The 22,039-nt window shown below is 35.7% G+C and overlaps 2 protein-coding genes and 1 pseudogene across 2 annotated transcripts; 2 read left to right on the top strand and 1 right to left on the bottom strand.

The window, feature by feature from the left end:
• Positions 1–717: 717 nt before the first annotated feature.
• Positions 718–1,551, bottom strand: LOC127241246 (uncharacterized; annotated as a pseudogene).
• An 898-nt stretch (positions 1,552–2,449) lies between these two features.
• Positions 2,450–3,176, top strand: LOC127241245 (uncharacterized). Its single transcript, XM_051260174.1, has 3 exons — positions 2,450–2,648; positions 2,876–3,040; positions 3,103–3,176. Exons 1-3 carry the CDS (start codon positions 2,450–2,452, stop codon positions 3,174–3,176), a joined length of 438 nt encoding a protein of 145 aa, XP_051116131.1.
• Positions 3,177–16,655: 13,479 nt separating this feature from the next.
• On the top strand, positions 16,656–17,396 carry LOC127241368 (putative dehydration-responsive element-binding protein 2H). Its single transcript, XM_051260382.1, has one exon. The coding sequence runs from the start codon at positions 16,675–16,677 to the stop codon at positions 17,170–17,172; it is 498 nt and encodes a 165-aa protein (XP_051116339.1). The 5' UTR covers positions 16,656–16,674; the 3' UTR covers positions 17,173–17,396.
• Positions 17,397–22,039: the final 4,643 nt, after the last annotated feature.

Here is a 22,039-nt window from a genome sequence, read left to right as displayed (position 1 = left end):
TTTGCAGTTATTCCATTCAATTTGCATCAATAGAATGTTATTTAGATCATCTCCACATTTTTGCAGATATCCATAGTGTTACTTCAAAAATAGAATAACACTGTTTTGTGGTATTTTTTATATTTTTGGTATTTTTGGGTGTATTGTGTAATTTTAATTTTTTAGTAGATGATATATAATTTTATATTTTAAAAAGTTGTATGTAATTTTATTTTTTTTGGAAAAATAATGTATAATTTTATTTTTTAAAAGTGATATAATTTTAGTTTTTGGAAAATAATATATAATTTTATTTTTTAAATTGATATATAATTTTACTGTTTGAAAAGTGATATAATTTTTATTTTTTTAAAAGTGATATGTAATTTTATTTTTTAAATTAACGTGTAATTTTACTTTGTAAAAAGTTATGTTTAATTTTTTATTTTAAAATTAATTATTTTATATATTTTCCACAAAAAAAATTTATAATATGTATGTATAATTATTAAAAAACGATATGTTTGTATTTAAATTTAAATTTAAATTTATTTAAACTTGAAAATAATATATGTTATAAAATTATTTAGCAAATAAAATTAAAATACAAAAACACGTTGCATAGAATGCAAATTACATAAAATATTACATTGATAAAATTCAAATTACATAAAACAGATTGCATAAAAAAATTACATTGATAAAATACAATTACATAAAATATTAAAATATATTGATCTAATATGGAGGAATATCAGCATTTCCATCTCCACCAATACCACTGAAATATTGAGAAAACATATTCGAAGAAGACTGTGGATTTGATCCCTGAAATTCCATTGTTCTTTTCTATAAAATTTCATCTTTCTTGAGCTGGTAATAAGCACGCTGAGCAGGATCAGAAATAGCATTAAAGTCCATATTCATAATTTTTTCCTCGCATGCCATTCTTTTAAATGCTAATTTCTCTCGTTCCAATTGCAAAAATTCTTGCCTGTGCAAATTTTATTTTTGTAGTATTTCCAGAACCATTGAATTTTGTTCTTTAACTTTACTAACATGAGCATCTTCTTTATCTTTATTTTTCTTCTGTTGTTTTGATTTTTTCACCCCTATGGGGCGCTCATATAAAGACCCACCAACATTATAATTTAAATTTAATCCACTCTCATCATCGTCTAAGTTAACAGAAAATGATGAATTTCCAGGAGATTCAAAAGCAGTGTTATCCGACAATGATGATACATGAGTGAAATTATTTTTTCGAGGTATTTTATATGGGTTTCTAACTTCATTATGATCATTAAATTTTTCAAAATCTTTTAACAAATTCCAAACATGATCAAATTTAAAATATTTTTTAAATTTTGCATCTTCCTTCGTTTTAGTATCTCCTTTGCTTGATTTAACTGCAAACAAGATTTTAATGTTACAAATAGAACTTTCAAGCTATATATATATTAACAATAAATTTAAGAAATGACTTACAATATCCATCTCTGAAGCTCCACTGGGTTTTAAAGTTTCTACTTTCTTAATACAAGCAAGTAACTTTCGAACAACTTTCTCCATGGCTTGGATCCGATTTTGTATAGATCTTGTACTACGTATCTCCCAATCAGGATTTTTAGTTTGGTTGTATGCATCAGTGATTCAATTTCAAAATTGATCCCTAGATTGCTGCCTTCCGGTAATTGGATCTTGCGAGATATCTAAATAATGTTGGCATAGCAACACATCTTCATCATGAGTATAACCACCACCTCGGATGGATATTTTGAGAAGAAATTTTGATAAACTTTTGTTATATTAGAATGAAGAGTGAGTGATTTTGGTGCAATAATTCAAAGAGTGGAAACATGTATTTATAGACAAATTTTGGATAGATATAAAATCTTATCCATTGTGAAACTTAATCTCAGACGTTCATTTAGATTTCACAACACCCTAACCGTTGGATCAAAACACTTTTTTGACCAATCTCAATTATTTATATTATATTTGACTATATATATATATTATAACAATATACTTATCTATATACAAAACAATCTGAACCGTTCGTTTGGATTTCATCTTCATTTCATCCGTTGGATTGGATATCTATATTATCCAATCATTTATTATATATTATAAATTATAAAAATTCATTTATCCATGTCAAAGTAATCATGAGCGTTCGTTTGGATTTCATTTACATTTCATCCGTTGGATTGGATATCTATATTATCCAATCAATTATTATATATTATAAATTATAAAAATCCATTTATCCATATCCGAGCAATCATGATCGTTCATTTGGATTTCATCTTTATTTCATCCGTTGGATGGATATCTATATTATCCAAATATTTCTCATATATTTATATTTTATCTAAAATTTTCATTCTATAAATTAGTTGACATTTAACGAAGGTTTATTCATCAAACTTATATTTACTTATCAAAACAATATTATTTCTTCAGCATGAGTAACTCTTCATCGTCAGATGATGAAGAAGTGAGTAGAATTTTCATGGAGTCATTTCAAGAGGATGAAGCAGCAATCTCCATATTGATGCAAAACAATGCTTATTTGGAGCAGTTACTCAATCCATCTCAATCAACCCATCGAGGCTCTATCCTAGGTCATCGAGTAATTAATCGTGATCGTGAAAGTTCAGATCGTAATTTATATATTGATTATTTTTCAAATAATCCTTTATATAATGAACAAATGTTTCGTCGACGATTTCGAATGTCTCGAAGTCTGTTTCTTCGTATTGTTGATACGGTTAAAGATCATGATCCATATTTTCAACAACGGAGAGATGGTCTTGGTAGACTTGGCTTGTCAACCTTACAAAAGGTAACTGCTGTTTTTCGGGTGTTAGCATATGGTGTGTACCTGCAGATTCAATTGATGAGTACATTAAAATTGGTGAATCAACAACAGTTGAAAATGTTAAGAGATTTTGTCGTGCCGTCGTAGAAATTTTTTCAACTGAATATCTTCGACATCCTAACGCTAATGATATTTCAAGGTTGCTTCATATTGGAGAATCTCGTGGTTTTCTAGGTATGTTGGGCAGTTTAGATTGTATGCATTGGAAGTGGAAAATTGTCCTACGGCTTTCGCAGGTCAATATGCAGGTCGTAGTGGATCACCAACTATTATTCTCGAAGCTGTGGCTGATTATGATCTTTGGATTTGATATGCATATTTTGGTATGCTAGGTGTCAATAATGACATTAATGTTTTAGAATCATCGCACTTGTTTTCAAATCTTGCTCTAGGTATTGCTCCTCCTGCACATTATACCCTTCAAGGGAAATAATACAATATGGGGTATTATTTAGCTGATGGCATTTATCCTAAGTGGGCTACTCTTGTGCAAACTATTCGTGATCCACGAGGTCTAAGAAAAAGACTTTTTGCACAGAAACAAGAGTCTTGTAGAAAAGATGTTGAGCGTGCTTTCGGAGTTCTACAATCACGTTGGCATATAATTGCTGAACCTGTTCGATTTTGGCAAAAAAATATTCTGCATGATATTATTACTGCTTGCATTACTATGCATAATATGATAATAGAAGAATAAGATCTCAGTGCACCTATCAGAGAAGTTTTAGAAACACTACCCCCATCCGTGGAAATGACAACCGATGAAACCATCCAACTTCAATAATTTCTTGCCCGACATAGACAAATTAGAGACAAAGATGCTAATTTTGCACTCCGTAATGATTTAATAGAGTATATATGGGAGCAATATAGTAACTCCATTGAATAAATATGTCGTATTTTATTTGAACTATTTTGTAATGTATGTTTTTGTAATAAATTGTTATGAAATAATAATATTACGTTATCTTTGTTTAATTATTATATCATATTTATCTTGATAGCATTTAATTATTTATTTAAAATTATTTTATTTGTAATAGTTATTAATTATAAATGTTAATTTTTATATATGTAATTTTTTAAAAAAATATAAATTATATGTGTATGGATCTAATGCAAAAATAAATTAAAGTTGGGGTGTAATTTATAAATATGAAAAGTTATATAAAATAGTATAAAAGAGGAATATATAGGAAATATACTTTCTAGAGTAAATGTTGGAGTTTATGGTTGGAGTAAAATTACTGTAGATCAACTGCATTTTTACTGTAGCAACTACAAAAATGGAGTGAAGGGTCGGAGATGGCCTTAGAGAAGGTCGAATGAATTATTTTTTTTTTGGATTAGATGATGATCAGTTCAAACTCGTGTTGAACTATGATGTTGCTAAAAAAGTTTGGAACATACATGAGAGATATCTAGAGTGAGGTCTTCCAAGCTACAAATGAATGACGATGGGAATACTGGATAATTTCATAGTATATTGATATTTTCCAACAATCGAGCACATATGTTGGGCAAGGACTATGGATATGGTTGGTGAATTCGTAAGGAAAGTACTAATATCCGTTGAGTGATTCAAATAATAACATTATTGTTATTAAATAAGGGAATAGTTAGGGTGCTGAATTGGAAAAATCAGTACGGTGCTAAATTGAAAACAGCACAAAGTCTTATCATACACAACACATGTTGTATATAATAATGATAAGTGATGTTGCTTCATAATTATAGCGTATTGTATAATAGTATGAGGTATGCTGAAACCAATCAATTAGTATTTGTGTTATATAAGACTATAGCATGTGCTGTTAGTTCATGTGTTGCATTTGTGTTGTTGGTTCATAATAACAATATGTGGTGTGCTGAAATCACGTATTGATTGTGATATATAAAACTATAGCATGTGTTGTTAGTTCATGTGCCGCCATTAAATAAATAATATGTGCATATATTTTACGAGATGTATTAAGTTATATTAAGAATTGCAATAGTTAAAAAGTGGAATTTCTAATAATAATAATTGTTGTCAGATTTATTGTATCATAACTAATAGCATAAATAAAAAAATTCTCCTTTGTTCTTGTTTGTATTTCTTGGCTCTACATTTCTCTTCCTCTTCTGCTAACACTTATCACAGATCTCATAAAATTGGTTGCTCTAGACTAAGTTAAGGACCAGACATTCAAAACATAAATGAATTGATTAGAAATGTTAAGGGATTTGAGGTGAATCACCTAAAAGAGATGAAATACAAAGGCTTAGAACTTGAATGTGATTAATAAAATAAAACGTAAATAATTAAGTTGGTGACTTAGATGATGATGAACTAACAATTGTGGTTAAATTCTAAAGTGGTGAAAAAGTTGAGGTTAATGTTTAAACAAACAAAATGAGCATATATAAAACCAAATACAAAGCCTCAATTCAAACCCCGAGGATCCAATCGTTCAAAATCCAAACTCTAACAAATCATTATTACAATCAAGTTTAATCAATTGTGAGTTAGTTTGATTATTTGAGAGAGAGAGTTACGTAACGTGATGCTTGGCATATCGAAGCAAGAATTGGTATGCATTGTAGTAATCTCCATAGACTATCATAGCGTTGGGGTTATCCTGTTGGAGCTTTTGGATGCCTCGCTGCAGCTCTTGGTTGTGGTACGCTGCGAATGCATTCAAATGCTTCAGGCAATGGTGCTTGTCATAGTCATCTGCAACTGCATTGCTGCTTTCGAAAGCAAAAGCGGTTTTGTAGATTAGGAGACACCCCTTTGGGAAGTTTCCGGGGATCACCAATCTTGCGCCGCCAAATTGAATAACTTGCTTTATATATATATATATAATTAATCATGTTGATTTTTAATATGCCATGTTGTGTGTATATGATGATTGATAATCAAAAGTTGGACTCAACTATGAGATACCTTTGCAGCGTTGAGAATCGCGGCCAAGCAGTTCAAATCCAGCAATAAAATATGTTATCCGTTTATGTCCATGGAGGTAGCCAACTCGTTTTTTATGCATCACGTAAATTTGTGTCTTCTTTACGCTTTCTGTTTGTTATTCGATCATTAACCCTAATCCGTCGTAACAATCTGGTTGACACGATGTGTTGTGTTGTGTTGTTGTTGCTCCTATTCTCTCAGTGATCAATATTTTATGAAGAAAACTTAAAAGAATGAATGAATGGACAAATACTCAATACTCTCCACACCCTCGTGTATTTGTTTGGAAATTTGGATTTTGATTTGAAATTTAAATAGTAAAAAATTTGAATTATAATAGTTATATCGAATCAAAATCTTATAACCCAATCTAATAATCTCTGTTGTATTCTACTCCTAATCAATATCTATTGTATACATATCATTATATGATATTAATATATGTATATATATTTAAATGATTTATAGTTTGTAAAGTCTATTTATTTATTTTTTCTTGTTATAGAAGCTGAGTTATTTTTTTGGAATACAATAATAATTATTTATATTTTTCTTTACTAAAAAAAATAGCATAATTATTTCTTAAAATTATTTTTGATAATAAGATCATTTAGTATAGAAACATATATATCAGCTCCACTGGTTCATTGTTTCTCAACACGATCATATGCACTGTATAAGAGCATTTACAATACTCTTTTTTATTGCCTTGGAGAACGCATTTTAACTGATGCCACATTGAAAAATAAATAAATAAATAAATACTAAAATACGTCTTATTGTAAATTTTTGCCGGAATGTTGCCAACGCATTGGACTTTATTGCTGTGAACCAAATTTTACTATCATCTCTTTTATTTTTATTTTGGCAAAATACTAAAAAAATATTATATTCCCTCTTGTTCCAATACAATAGTCTTATTTACCATTTTTTTTCTTCCTAAAACAATAGTTTTATTTTCTTAAATAATCATATCACCGTAAAACTATATCTATTTTTTCATTTTTATTACACAATTGTCACTATTTTTTACACTAATACACTCAAAAAGGCAAAAAACTCTTTTATCCATACTTTTTATCCACCGACAATATTCCTTAAATCTTGTGTCCAATCCAATTCAGACTATATTTATGGGACGGAGGGAGTATGATTTTTAGAATTTGCTGAAAATCTTTTGTTAGTTCTAAAGTTTCAAAAAACATACTTGTAGTTTTCAAAATATTAATACAACCCTCTCCCCTCCCATCCTCTTCCCTAATTCTTCTTTACAGCTGCCATTGTAGCAGCACCATGTTCTTTATTTTTTTTATTATTATTTTTTTTTGCTTTTTCTTTTTCCAATTTTCTTTCTTCTTTATTCTTCTTTCCCAATTCTTCTTCATGCATCCGCAGCGGTACCTGATTCTTTCTTCTTTTTTTTTTATTATTATTATTTTTTATTCTTTTCAATTTTCTTTCATTCTTTTTTTCTTCCCCAATTATTCTTTCACGCCATAGCCGTAGCTGGTTCTTTCCTTTTTTTTTTAGTTTTTCCAATTTTCTTTCTTCCTTCTTCTTCTTCCCCAATTCTTCTGCACCATGTTCTTTCTCTTCTTTTTATTTTTCCCAAATTTTCTTTCTTCATTCCTTCTTCTTCTTACCCAATTCTTCTTCACGCAACACCAGCCGCACAAGGTTCTTTCTCTTCTTCTTTTCGTCAATTTTCTTTCTTCATTCGTTTTCTTCTCCGCTTCTTCTTCTCGCTGCACTCGTTCTTTCCTTCTTCTTTTTTCTCCTTCATCACAGGGTTTGAATCTGGTTTCGATTTGAATCGAAATAGGCGGTTCAAAAATTGGAGAACCGGCTAATTGGAACCGGATGGGCAAATTGATTTTAAATTGATTTCTTTAATTTTTGGATTGATTGAAACAAACAAAGAAATCAACGATGAACAATAACTTCGCCATTCTTGTCTCCTTCTCATGTCCATTCGATTGATTGTTTTATAAATTTGAGATCGATTTCAAGTTTGGTTGTATTTAGCAGATTTAAAATAAAAATTAAAATGAATAGAGATTAAATTTTAAAAATTTGCAGAACAATAAGAGGAAGGGGCTGCTGTAAATTTAAAGAAACCCGGTTAGAGGGTATTTTAGTAATTTCGTACATAAATATATCAGTTTATAAATAAAAAATTATATTTCAGGCTGACATATCACCATCGTTAAATCTTAACGGATAGTGTAGAGGAAATATTCTTCCTTGATTCCTTAGCCATAAAGATTACAGATACATATATACAAGTGATGAAGCGTAATTAACGGATCTAAATTATTTTACAATAATACTAAGTATCCTGGCTATATTTATCTTCACCCTCCGCAAGCAAAGTGTGGGATTTGTGAGCACGCGAAGCTTGGACCTGAAGTACTCTAGTTGTGCACGAGCCAAACTCTTTGTGAAGACATCGGCGAGTTGAAGATCAGAAGGCACAAACTGAGTTTTAAGCTTGCCACTTTCGACCAACTCCCGTATGAAATGACAGTCAATGTCTATGTGTTTGGCACGCTTGTGAGAAACAGGATTTTGAGACAAAAATAGTGCGCTCTTGTTATCACTTAATAGAACAGACGGAGATTTGGGAAGAGAATGGAGAACACGAAGAAGATTCGAAACCCAAACCATCTTCGAAGCAGCGCTTGCCATTGCTCGATATTCTGATTCATAGCTGGAGCGAGAAACAATAGGTTGTTTCTTTGCACTCCAAGAAACAAGATTTGAACCAATAAAAATAGAATAGCCATAAGTGGACCGTCGTGTGTCAATACACCTAGCCCAATCCGCATCAGAATAGCCAATCAAAGTATCATCACCGGGTGAGAACAAAAGACCATGGGATATGGTTCCTTTAATATATCGAAGAATGCGCTTGACTGCCTGAAAATGATCCATCTTGGGGTTTTGTTGGAACTGACTAACGGTATTAACAGAGTAGGCGATGTCTGGGTGAGTAATAGTTAAATATTGTAGCGCCACAACAAGAGAGCGGTAAAGATGTTGATGAGAGAAGGGCTCACCAGCAGCAGTGAAAGAAGCGTCAGGCGCCAAATGAGTAGCAACAGGCTTGGAGTCGAGCAATTCTGCTCGGATTAGAATGTCACAAGCATACTTGGTCTGGCTGAGGAAGAGACCCGAGGATGGATATGTGACTTCAAGACCAAGAAAATAACCAAGCTTGCCAAGGTCCTTTATGGAGAATTCCTTGCGGATGCGATCAATAAGTAAGCGATAGCAACATCATTATTACCCATCAAAACAATGTCATCTACGTAGACAAGTAGATACATATAGGTGGTATCCTTCTTGAGCACGAAGAGGGACGTGTCGGCACTGCTGCAGCTGAAACCCAAATTAAGTAGGAAAGTCCGAAAACGCTGGTACCAAGCTAGAGGAGCCTGGCGAAGCCCGTACATGGCCTTTTTAAGCTTACAGACGTAGTCAGGATGAACAACATCAATATAGCCCGGTGGCTGTTCCATGAAAACAGACTGAGTTAAATGACCATTCAAGAAACATTCTTGACGTCAAGTTGATGCAAAGGCCAGGAGCGCATAACCGCAAGCGATAAGATGACACGAACTGTAGATGCTTTAACAACTGGACTGAAAGTGTGAGTAAAGTCAAACCCAGGAAGTTGGCTGAAACCTTCTGCAACCAAACGAGCTTTATATCTGTCGATGCTGCCGTCAGCGAGAAATTTAATGCGATAAACCCATTTGGAGCCAACAACATTGGCATTGGACGGCCGAGGAACAAGCTCCCAGGTTGAGTTAGAACGAAGAGCATCTATTTCTTCATTCATGGCAGAGACCCAAATAGGAGACTTCAAGGTAGATTTTATCCCTTTGGGTTCAGAGACTGCTGTGAGAGCAGAGTATAGCAAGTTTGCCTGTAATAAAACAACGTCCACAGGATAACGTCGAATGGGTTTTAAAATACTAGACTGGGCTCGTGTGCGCATATAATGAGGTGGTTGAGCCAAACGCTGAGCAGTTGGTGCAAGTGTTATATTCAAAGCAGGCGGCGGACTAGGTGGAGGCGTAATGGCCGGACCCGGTGCAGGGTCCGGTTCCGGCACTGGTGGAGATCCAAATGCCCCATCGTTGCAAAGACGACAAGGCAAAGTGGTTGTGGGCTCCGAAACCCGTGGAGTGGAGGATGGCATTAAGCGTCGAGCAACAGGGGACGGAACAAGATCTCAAAACTCAGATAAGTCAAGTTCAGAAGCTGCTCTCGGTGAAGATGTTGAAGCATACGGAAAACTAAGCTCATCAAAGACACCGTGCCAGCTGATGTAGACACGAGAAGTAGAAATATCAAGACACCTGTAGCCCTTGTTTTGCGTGTTGTAGCCAAGAAAGACACATGCTGAACTTCTTGGAGCAAATTTATTTGTAGTGTAATCCCTGAGACATGGATAAACACAACATCCAAAAACATGGAAAACATCATAAGCTGGAGGACGTCCATATACTAGTTCAAAAGGCGACTTCTGACCCAACAAAATAGATGGAGTTGATAGTGAACACTGCACAACTGAAGGCCTCTACCCAGAAATGCATAGGAACAGATGAATGAAATAAGAGAGCCAAGTTTGTTTCAGTAATATGGCGGTGTTTGCACTCAGCACGGCCATTCTGAGCTGGTGTGTAAGGACAAGACGTGATATGATGAATCCCACAAGTAGAAAAATGAGATTGTAAACGAGTATTAGTGAACTCACTTCCTCCGTCACTCTGAAATTGCCGTATTTTAGTAGATAGTTGGTTTTCCACAAAAGCCTGAAAACGAACAAACACATCAAAGAATTCTGACTTTGCTTTAAGTAGATAAAACCAAGTAAATCGGTTGTAATCATCAATAAAGATAGTATAGTAGCGAAAACCGGTCTCAGACATAATGGGAGAGGGACCCCAAAGATCACAGTGTACTAAATCAAGTAATGAAGCATCACGTTTATCATTCGTAGTAAAAGGTAATCGTTTGCTTTTTGCCAATTGACAGGAACGACATAAGGTTGGAGAAGGCAATAAAGAAGTAATAGAAACAATGCCAAGTTTATTCAACAGAGAAACCACAAAATGAGAAACATGACCAAGTCTATTATACAACAAATCAAAAGAAGCATGAAGCTTTGTATTCCTTGTAACAGTAATGAAGGCAGTAGTGGGTGAATCAAGCACATAAAGCCCACCTTCAAGCTTTCTTGTGGTGAGCAGCTTGCCTGTGTCTTTGTTTTGAATAAGAAACCGATAATGATCAAACAAGACATGCACAGGATAATCATGAGTCAATTTACTGATAGATAGCAGATTTTTAGTGAGCCCCGGGACAACAAGAACACCGTGCAAAGTTAAATCACTAGTAATAGATAAAGACCCAATATGAGATATGGATAGTGTCGCACCATTACCAACTTGTACAGAGTCAGACCCTGAGTAGGGTAATGTAGAGTCAAGGTGATCAACATCTGACGCCATATGAGTCGAAGCACCTGTGTCTAGGAACCAATCTGAGGCGTTAAATGAGATAAAGCAATCCGCTGAGAGGGCCTCAGCAAGATTAGCCGTTGAGGCCTGACGAGAAGGCCAGTCAAATTCACGATCAAAGCGACGTGGACAATCGAAGGCCTGGTGATCCGATTCTTGACGGCAGGGCTGACAATAAGAGGGCCGGTTGCCGTTGTTGCGACGGCCGTGTCCACGAACACGACCACGGCCACGGCCGCGTGGCTGGAAAGGCGAAGAAAAGCCATTGGTACTGCTGCCTTGCCCGCGTTGCTGATGTACGGCATTGAATGCCGGCTGGACGAATGAGGCCTCTTCCACGGTCTTTAGAAATAGTTCGTGGCTTTGAGCACGGGCCAGTAAGGTCTGGAAGTCCGGCAGCGGATCCTGGGCCAATTGGGCAGCGATGAAACTGGAGAAAGAAGAACCGAGGCCCCTCAAAAACCACGTTGATCACAGATCGACTTGTAGTGGCGGCCGTACTCGGAGACGGACCGCAAACCACGTTTTAAAGAAAGGTGATCATCCTTAAGGCTCAATTCTCGAGCTTTAGAGTCGTGACGATAGGCCGATTCTAGGGCTTGCCAGACGTCTCTGGAGGAGTTGCAACCGATCACAATCGCGATTCCTCTGTCAGTGTAGAGACAAGAAATGATTTCAGGGTTTGATCACGAACGTAGCATGAAGCATACGCTGGGTTAGCCACTGTCGCACCCTCCGTAGTGGTGACGGTCGCCCGAAGGAACGGGGCTGGAACTATCAACAAGGGTCATGAAATTCTGACTCGTGAGGAGATGATGAATCTGAGCATGTCACAACAAATAATTAGAAGAAGTAAGTTTGATGGGGACCATGTGAATTATGGTGGAAAGAGGGAGGGTAGGGGTTTCCGTTGTGGTAGCCATGGTAGACAAGGAAGAAGACGGCAACGCAATGAAGAAGGAGATGTTAGCGCAAGGTTTCAGACCGGAAAGGCTGATACCATGTAGAGGAAATATTCTTCCTTGATTCCTTTACCATAAAGATTATAGATACATATATATACAAGTGATGAAGCGTAATTAATGGATCTAAATTATTTTACAATAATACTAAGTATCCTGGCTATATTTATCTTCAGATATGGATTTTTTTGCAATATTTCGAAAACTACAAGTGAATTTTTTGTAAAACCACAAAGGTTTTCAGCAAATTCAAAAAACTACCTCAAAATTTTTACTATTTTGCCTTTTATTTTTAATAATGATACTCTTAGCTTACTCATTGTTGTCTTGAATTGTAGTGTGTCTTAAAAAAATCTTTTAATTGTTTTATATTTAGTAATGATATTATGTGGTTTAAAATATTTATTGCATATTTATTTAAGCCGTCAAAATTTGAATGAATTCTTCGGCTTTTTAAAAAAGGATATTGAAAAAATTAAATTGAGAAAAACTAACTATAAATGAATAAATGAAAGAATTAAATTGAGGAACGATAAAATAAACAATAAGAAGATCAAAGTAAAAATCAATAAAAGTCAATAAAAAGTGTTGGAAACAAAGTGGCTAAAAAATCAATTTTGGTCCCAATATAATCAAAATTTATCAATTTTGATCTCAATTTAAATAATTTCAATCAATTTTGATCCCACCGTTAAAAAACTAACGGAAATTGCTGACGTGGACGTAACGGAGGTGACGTGGCACCTGACCTGAAAATTACACGGCCATGTATAATTATACACGACTATGTTCTCACACGGCCGTGTATATTTCAGTGTATAATTATACATGGTCATATTGTTACACGGTCATGTATAATTTTACACGGCCGTGTACCTTTCTATTTTGGTCTAATTTTTTTTTGTTATATATTTTTTTTAAAAAAAATATTTCAATTTAAAATAGTTGATATACTTAAAATGAAAAAAAATCAATAGTAATTCTAATATCAATAAAATATATCAATTTTAATTCATATATAAAAATTTATAAGATATATTCTTTTGAAATATTTTGTCTAAAATACTACTTCATCCGTCCCGTTAGAAAGTATACATATTTCTATTTTGAGACTTCCAATTACAAAATAACAATTTCATTAAATACTTCATTTTTTTCCACAATTACACTTACTTTACATCACATTATTACTTTTATACAAAAAGTAAAGGCAAAAATGTCATTGCATTACTTTTACCTACCCACTACCATTAAAATACTATTATTTCTTAAATTTCGCGCCAAAAGTAAATGTATACTTCTTACTTGGACGAATGAAGTATTATTCATAAAAAAAAATTTCTTTTACAAACATTCAATTATACATCTATTTTTTATTTTTGTATATTATAGTAGTACAAAAATTAATTTATTATTTAAATACAATTATATATGTCTATGTTGAAATTGTTTGAAATTGTATTGAAATGTAAAATTAATTTTTAATACTATAATATATAAAAATAAAATATAGTTGTGTAATTGAATATTTCTTAGAGAATTTTTTTTTAGTAAAACAAAAACTTCCAAAAGAATATACTCGATAAATATTTATATTTGAATTAAAATTGATACATTTTAACTATATTAGAATTACTATTGATTTTTTTTTTTCATTTTAACTATATAAACTATTCTAAATTCAAAATATTTTTTAGAAAAAAAAATAATAAATTAAAATTTTAGATCAAAACAGAAATGTATCTGGCCGTGTAAAATTATATATGACCATGTATAATTTACATTGAAATATACATGGTTGTGTGACAACATGACCGTGTCTAATTGTACATGTCCGTGTAGTTTTTAGGTCATCTGTCATGTTACCTCCGTTACGTCAACATTAGCAATTCCCATTAGTTTTTTTAAACGGTGAGATCAAAATTGATTGAAATTGTTTATGATGGAACTAAAATTGATGAGTGTTTTACATTGAAACCAAAATTTAAAATTAATAAAATTTGATTATATTAAAACCAAAATTGATTTTTTTTTTTTTTTCAGAGAAAAATAACAAGAAATAAGAAAAGCAATTAAAATAAAGAAAACGACTGAATTTCTGGAATGGATCGGCCTGCTCTTCTGCTTCCACGGCTGTTGCTTTTATTTTGGCTAGGGTCGACCAACAATCAAATCTTATCGATACTAACTTTGTTTTTTTGTTCAACAGGATAATATTGATCTAAATTTTGATTCGATTTCTATTTTGGCTCAACCAACACTATTATCAATTAAATTTATCTCAAAACTAAATATAAGAGCTATCTATATTATTTTTTTTCCGACGCCTCATGTCACCTGCCACACATGGTTCGCCTACTGTGTCTTTCCCGTCGGGCCTGATTTGCTTGGTATTAGGTCCGGCCGGGGATTTACCGAGTGCGCATTTTCGAGTAGCGGCTGCGGGTTCCACGTCATCAAAAAAAATTTATCTCAAAATTAATATTGACATAACAAATATAAAATATTATAAAATATAAAAAATTTTAACTATTGAAGGTATTTAAATTTTGGCTAGTTAACTATTGAAGGTATTTAATATGTGAGAAACTACTACCTTTTTTAATTTTTAATTTTTACTTTCATTTTTAACATATAATAATAATATCAAATATAAAAATTAGGAATAACAATGGATCGGATATGAGTCGAATTTCGCCGGATGCAGACTCGAATATACATTATTGGATCTGAGATTCGAATGGGACATGTCTATACTAGGACCTAACAATATTTGAACATGACCTAAAATATATTTAATAAGATCCAATGGATATGATAGATTCGCAATAATTTTATAATTTTTAAAAAATTAACTAAAAATTAAATATGAATTCGGACCTGATATATATTAAAATTTATATATTTTATTCAAACATATTACTTTTTTTGTTCCACATAATTTGTCCCTATTTTCTATTTTCTATTTTCGTTCATCCCATATAACTTGTCATTTCATATTTTGTAAATATGATTATACACTTTAATCACAATTTAAATTTTAAATTTTATAATTTTTTTAAATCTTAATTAAACTATTTAGTAACGTTAATATTAATCTATAATTATTTTTAGTATATAATAATTATTTTTACTGATACACTTCCGAGGGAGCATATTTAATATAATTATATAATTAGAATCATTATATATAATTGATATATTAATCAGATTGGATAGCTCCGATCCATTCTTAAACCTTAGACCCAATCTGAACCCAATTAAAATACACAATATCTCATTTATATTCAATTTTATACTCAAATAATTAAGCTCGATTTCAAATAAATCGATCGAATTTGGATCTATCTATGCCCAAACCCATTTTTATCGCTAATAGAAGCATACACACATAAACCCGGGAAATGATAACAAATGTTAGATTCGTCAGGTTCGATTACTTTAATTTACCTCCAATGAATTAAAATACCTTCGTTCGTCCGATTCTAAGTGTCTATTTATTTTTTGCGTGTTTATATTTGAATATTAATTATTATATCAAATATAGGACAAAGTAAAAAAAAATTACAAAAATATTTTCATTAGTGTCTTATAATACTAATAGAAGAAAATTTATACAAAAAATTATACAAATATAATACTAATATTTTTAATATTAAATACAATGGCACAAAAGATAATGTAACCCTTAGAGACGGACGAAGGAAATACCTTTTATGTATGGTTATATTATGTGATATGTACTTTTAAAACTAAAGTATTAATAAGATAAAAATTTTAAATATAATAGTCCATACACAAAAACACAATTTATTGGGGTACAATAACTAAACCCAAATTTTTTCTATCATATATTTCTCCGTCTCATATTTATCTATTCATTTACTTTTTTGTATGAAATTTTAGAAATATTGATATAATAGTGGAATGTAGTAGAAATAGAGGTAAAAAATTAAACTATTATTATTAGTATTATATAATATAAAAGTAATAATATTTGTGTAATATATTGTATATTGAAAGGGTATTTTTAACGTTAAATAGATAATACAATTATTAAAAAAAATGAATATTTTGTTATAAAACGAATTAAAATAAAAAAATAAATAGACGGTGGCAGGAGTAATAAAAAACTCGTTATTAATTACTGCTCCATTTAGAAAAAAAGAAAAAAGAAAAATCCGTTAAAAAAACATACCTACAACGGCGGACCAACGGCGCTGCTCGACCCACACCCACCCGCCCCACCCGATCCAACTTCAGAGCATGACACCTGTCTTGGTAGCCCGATTTACTAACACGTGTCCCATGTCACCGACCCCCCTATAAATACCCGTTCCACTTGCCACAACCTGGCCTGCCTATATGATGGAGGTCACCAAGTCATCCTACACCCTCGCAACCCCGCCGGAAAATCCCGCCGCCGCCGGCCGCTCCCGCAACCACCGGAAGGGCTGCATGCGCGGCAAAGGCGGGCCGGACAACGCCCTCTGCAAGTACCGCGGCGTCCGCCAGCGCACCTGGGGCAAGTGGGTCGCCGAGATCCGCGAGCCCAACCGCGGCAACCGCATCTGGCTCGGCACCTTCAACACCTCCCTCGAAGCCGCCCAGGCCTACGACGACGCCGCCCGCCGCCTCCACGGCACCTGCGCCAAGCTCAACCTCCCGCCGCAGCCATCGGCGGAGCTCTACCTCGAAGCCGACCCGCCCGAGGACTCCGTCTTCGGCGAGGCCAACTGCGTCTGGGACACGGCGGCGCCGACGCTGCTCAGCGCCGGCTGGCCGGAGCTCCCCATGGAGAATTTCGCCGACGTGATGACGACCGGCGATTGGGATGACTTCCAAGTCCCCTGGGCCTTCTAGAAGGATCTGATAGTCGCGATATTGTGGTTTTATATTTAATTTTACCACGTGGGTTTTTTTTTGTTACCTTGTGATTTTAGTCATTTCATAAATACACACACACAGATCGATTTGTAGAATATTACATAATTTGTTGTTTGGGTTAACGTTTGTGTTTTGAAGTAGTGAAGGATCAAAGGTAGTGTTTGGGAATATAATACAATAGGATACACATTTGAATATGAGTCTTCGATTCTTGTATGATGAAATATTACATGTAATTTGTGTATATTCACGAAATACGATGATTAATACACACACACACACACACACATCATTGTCTTGCCTACGAATCTGAATCCTCTTATCGTGTACAATGAGAGATTACGGATGTTTTCCTATAGGTTTTTCCTAGTTAGTTTTTGTAAACCCAAATCAATTATGAGTTCGATTGCAATGAAACATTTTCGAAATTCTTTATTTTAATTTAGAATTTCTATTATAAAAATTTGTACACATATTTATAATGATGTATAAATTATCACCTAAATAATGCAAAAATCTTACTATTTTAAATATATTTTAACATTGACCATTCCAGATCTTTCAATTCTTCTTTCGGGTTCGAGTATTTCACTTTTTCTACTCTTTTTCCCTTCCTGTTTTCAACCTTTAATGCCATCCCCTTCCACGGTATTTTTTGTATGATTTATGAAAATGGGACCCATTTACCGAGAGGGAACACCCAAGGCACAGGCTTATCTTTGAGTCATTTAGATTTAAATCCATCTTTATCTTAAAAATTTAAATTCAGTTTTTCTTTATTTTGTATTTTCACTGCAATATCTATTTTTTATTTTTAATTATATTTGACTCTTTAATATTTATTTTGCACTTAAAATTACCATATAATTCTAATCCACTAAATTATAAATTGGAGGAGACAACAAGAGCCCAGGACCAACCCAACCCATTCCGCAATTGGAGGAGACAACAAGACCCAATTGGATTAACCCTGTCTAGGCAGCAATCAAGAAGGTAGCAGCAACAATGGAGAAGGTGGTCTGATCCATTCAACGAGTAAGAGGGAGATTGTTGGAGTTGCTGGAGAATAATTAGGGTAGCAAAAGACAGATGTCATTCATCATGTGATCTTCATCTTCTTAATTTATGTTGTATTAATTTTCTATGAACTTTTTCTTTCAACAACAACCTTTTTATTTGTTACAGCTTTCTTTTATAAAATTCTAGTTTTTTTTTTCTTTAATTTTCAGCCCTTTTCCTTGCATTATTAGATTTATTTTTTCCTTTCCATCATGTTAATTATTTGTTTATCGCGAGATAGCCCGAATCCTTTCTTTAAGAGGCCAGAGAACTTTACGATTAAATCAATTCTAATAGACTTATCCGGTTAAACCATCGGTGACGATTTTGATGACAACAGAATTGGCATGTATAGTGGGACACCAACGTTTCGCGACTTTTGTATGCAACTTCAGAAGAGAAAACTGACACCGCCGAAAACCATGGAGATGTCAAAGAACAAGGAAATTGTCGGCGACTCGTGTTCGCACTCTGCGCAAGAGCCTGCCCCACGCGACGAGGCCTCTGCGGCTATTAGAAGGCCAGACCCCATTGTTAGGCTTTCGGCCAGCATGCTCCGGGAGCAAATTCAGGGAGAAATTCAGTCTTCTCTCCACGATTCTGTCATATAACTATCCAAGTAAATTACCAACGTGTTCAAGCCCACCATCCGAACTGAATTTGTGCTGTTTCAGAAGGATTAAACTCGAAAAGCCAAGCCCCCGATGGCCAGCTCCAATCCGCTGGAAATCTGGCCACCCGCCACCTTCGCAGCCAGCTTTGGGGTAGATCCGACCTCCCAGCCGCTCAAATATGGTAAGGTTGTAATTTTTGGTAAAAATGGATCTGGAGAGCCTCCGTTCAACACCCGAAAGCTCGGAGACTTTAGCGAACTAGTTGGGCAGGCCTCTTCCAGGCCGCCTCTGACAGGCGGAATCGGCATGACCTTCGGGTCAATACCATCGGCTTCATATTGGAATTCGGGTTCGTCACTCACCGGAACCACCCCCAGTGCTCCAGCCCTGTTCCAGGCCTCCAAGGACATCCGACGGCCGGGCAAGGGACCGCCAATACTTGAGGGTAGGGCCAACGGCGTTCCAACACCCTCATTCACTCCAGGACCTTCTGGGATGATGTGAGGACCAGGGGGAGCTGTCCCAGTGACATCCCAATACACTGGGGGCAGGTGGCTGCCACGGAAGGCCAGTTCGCTGCTGGTTCCGGAATATAACAGAAATTTGAATTTTCTCCCCAAAAAGCCCCTAGAAATCCCCCAACACAGCAAACCGCAGCATTCAGGGAAATTATGGGAGGCCTTAGGGTTCGTTTCCCACCGCTGGAATCTACTCATCAGGTCTTCCCGCAGCCGGCAACCCGCAATTCTCCGCCAGCTCAAGCAGCTCCCGAGCAGCTTAGGGGGCAGGCAGAAGTGCTGCTTCCGCCACTCCTAAATCCTCAGGTTATTAAGGATGCAATTTGGAGAATTTACGGTGATCACATCCGTTTACCAGCTAGGCCTCACTACCAATGGCCTTTCCCAGGTACATTTATTTGAATCACCTGTTGCCTCGCAACGATTGAATCCCCGAATTCACATTTTTTTCGGGTGAAGATTCCCATTCCACCATCAAACATGTTAGCTGATTTACAGCTCAATATGGAGGAGAATACGAGAATAACGATTGGTTTAAACTCCAGCTCTTCTATTTGTCTTTGACATATCCATCTTTTTTGTGGTACACTTTGTTACCTCCGAATTCCATCCATATGTAGGCAGACATTGAGAGGGCCTTCAACGAGCGTTTCTACAACCTTCCTCCAGAGGTGACCGTCTCCGATTTGACAAATTTACGTCAGCGCGGGGATGAATCTGTGGAGCAGTTCTTGGAACGCTTCAGGAGGTCGGAAAGTAGATGTCAAGTTCGTATACCAGAGAACCAGGTGGTGAATATGGTAATGGATAACATATTGCATCAGCTGCGTTATAAACTAGTCCTCCAAGAGTAACATGACTTCCGGCAGCTGACATCCAAAGCTGTGAAGGTCGAGTAGCTCGTCAAAGAGGCTCAAACGACCCGAAATAAGAAGTTTCGGGGAGGAAATCACTGCATTTTTGCCCAAGAACGGGGTGCCGATGTCGAGGAGGAGCAGGAAGAGACATTTTTTACTGAAATTTCACGGGGAAAGACATATACATGCCCAGCTCTTAAGCTGCCCCGACGGAAGGAGGTGAATTCGAAGATATCTTACTCGTTCGGCATCCCCAAGACGGAGCAGATTTTTTAGTATCTGCTGAAAGACAATTAGCTCCACCTAAAAGAAGGTCACAAAATGCCGACCGAAGATGAGCTGAACGGAAAATCGTTTTGCATGTGGCATGGAGTATATGGTCATTAGATTGGTAATTGTATCACCTTTCAAAATAGGGTCCAAAAATACATCAAAGAAGGCCACCTTAAGCTGGCTGAAATACCAGACATGAAAGTAGACATGGAAGCATTACTGGCGCCGATAAACATTGTTGGGATGCGTCCAGCCAGGGCTAGAAAGTCAAATCCAAGTTTTGGAACATATGGTAAGGGAGCAGGCCCTAAAAAACAAGTGTTTGAAAGGCTTGGAAGGTCGATCAAACCTCTAAGGAGGAGTACAGTGTGGTACAGACTTTCCCCAACAAACATAGTCGCGGAAGTAAACTTCAAAAAGGGAGGCGAGGTTTGACGAGTAATCTCCGTAGATCAGGTGGTGAACACACTACACCAAACCCGTCTTCCTAGGAAAGCGCCCGACGGTGGAAGCTGGACAAGGAACCGGAAGGAGCAGGCAACGCGGCCTCCTACTAAGACTCAAAAGAGAAGAATGCACGGACAACGCTTGACCGCTCGCCTTTCCCAGGAGTACCAGGCTGGGGGCAGTAGGTTGATGACCGTGAAGGTCAGACCAGGGGGCAGCAGCCTCAGAACTCGGAAGGAGATGTTTCCAAAAGGCCGAAACTTGGTCGGGAGGACCTTTGTCACTAATTTCAGACCCGAAAGGAGTAGAGGCCAAAAGGAGTTTTCGCAAGGGCTGAATACCCCACTGAACCTCACTTTACTATGGTACTCGAGGAAGTCCAGATTCTTGAGGATGAGCCGATGATCGATGCCCTTGATTATGATGAAGCGTCAGAGGCTACCTTGGATATCATAACTTCCGACCAGGACTTTGAACGACCTTCGCACTATGAGGGAGACCTCAAGGTTAATACGATAGGTATGTTACCTCGAGAATTCGAAGCTCCTCTAGCCCAACCCAACTATCTCCAGGGAGATGTTTTGTTTGAAGAAGTTGGTTCATTGTGTTGGACAGAACAAGATGCTGACATTCCAAAATAAGGTCCAGAACCAGTGATCTTCCAGATATTAACGGACGAGAATACACGTCATTTGAAACCCTTGTTCCTCACCGTTCATCTTGATGGGCGGACTATTAGCAAGGTTCTAGTTGATAGAGGGGCGTCCATTAATGTCCTGACCTTGTCTACTCTAAGGAAGATCGGAAAAAACCGGAACAATCTCATACCAACAACCATGCGGACGACCGACTTCACTGGAAACGCATATACGTCAACAGGCGTCTTAATGGAGAAAGTGACAGTTGGAAAAAAGACGGACCAGATGGCTTTCTTCATCATCGAAGGGAAGCCTACTTATTCGGCCATTCTCGGGAGGGATTGGATCCATATTACCCAGTGTGTCCCTTCAACTCTACACCAAAAAGTCATTTTGGAACGGGGATCAAGTCAAGATGATGGAGGCCGAGGCTGATC

Source organism: Andrographis paniculata, unplaced genomic scaffold, assembly GCF_009805555.1.
Source record: "Andrographis paniculata isolate CXL003 unplaced genomic scaffold, ASM980555v1 Contig82END, whole genome shotgun sequence".
Lineage (NCBI taxonomy): Eukaryota > Viridiplantae > Streptophyta > Magnoliopsida > Lamiales > Acanthaceae > Andrographis > Andrographis paniculata.
The sequence above is the reverse complement of the archived record's forward strand: the minus strand, read 5'-3'. Positions and strand labels throughout refer to the sequence as shown.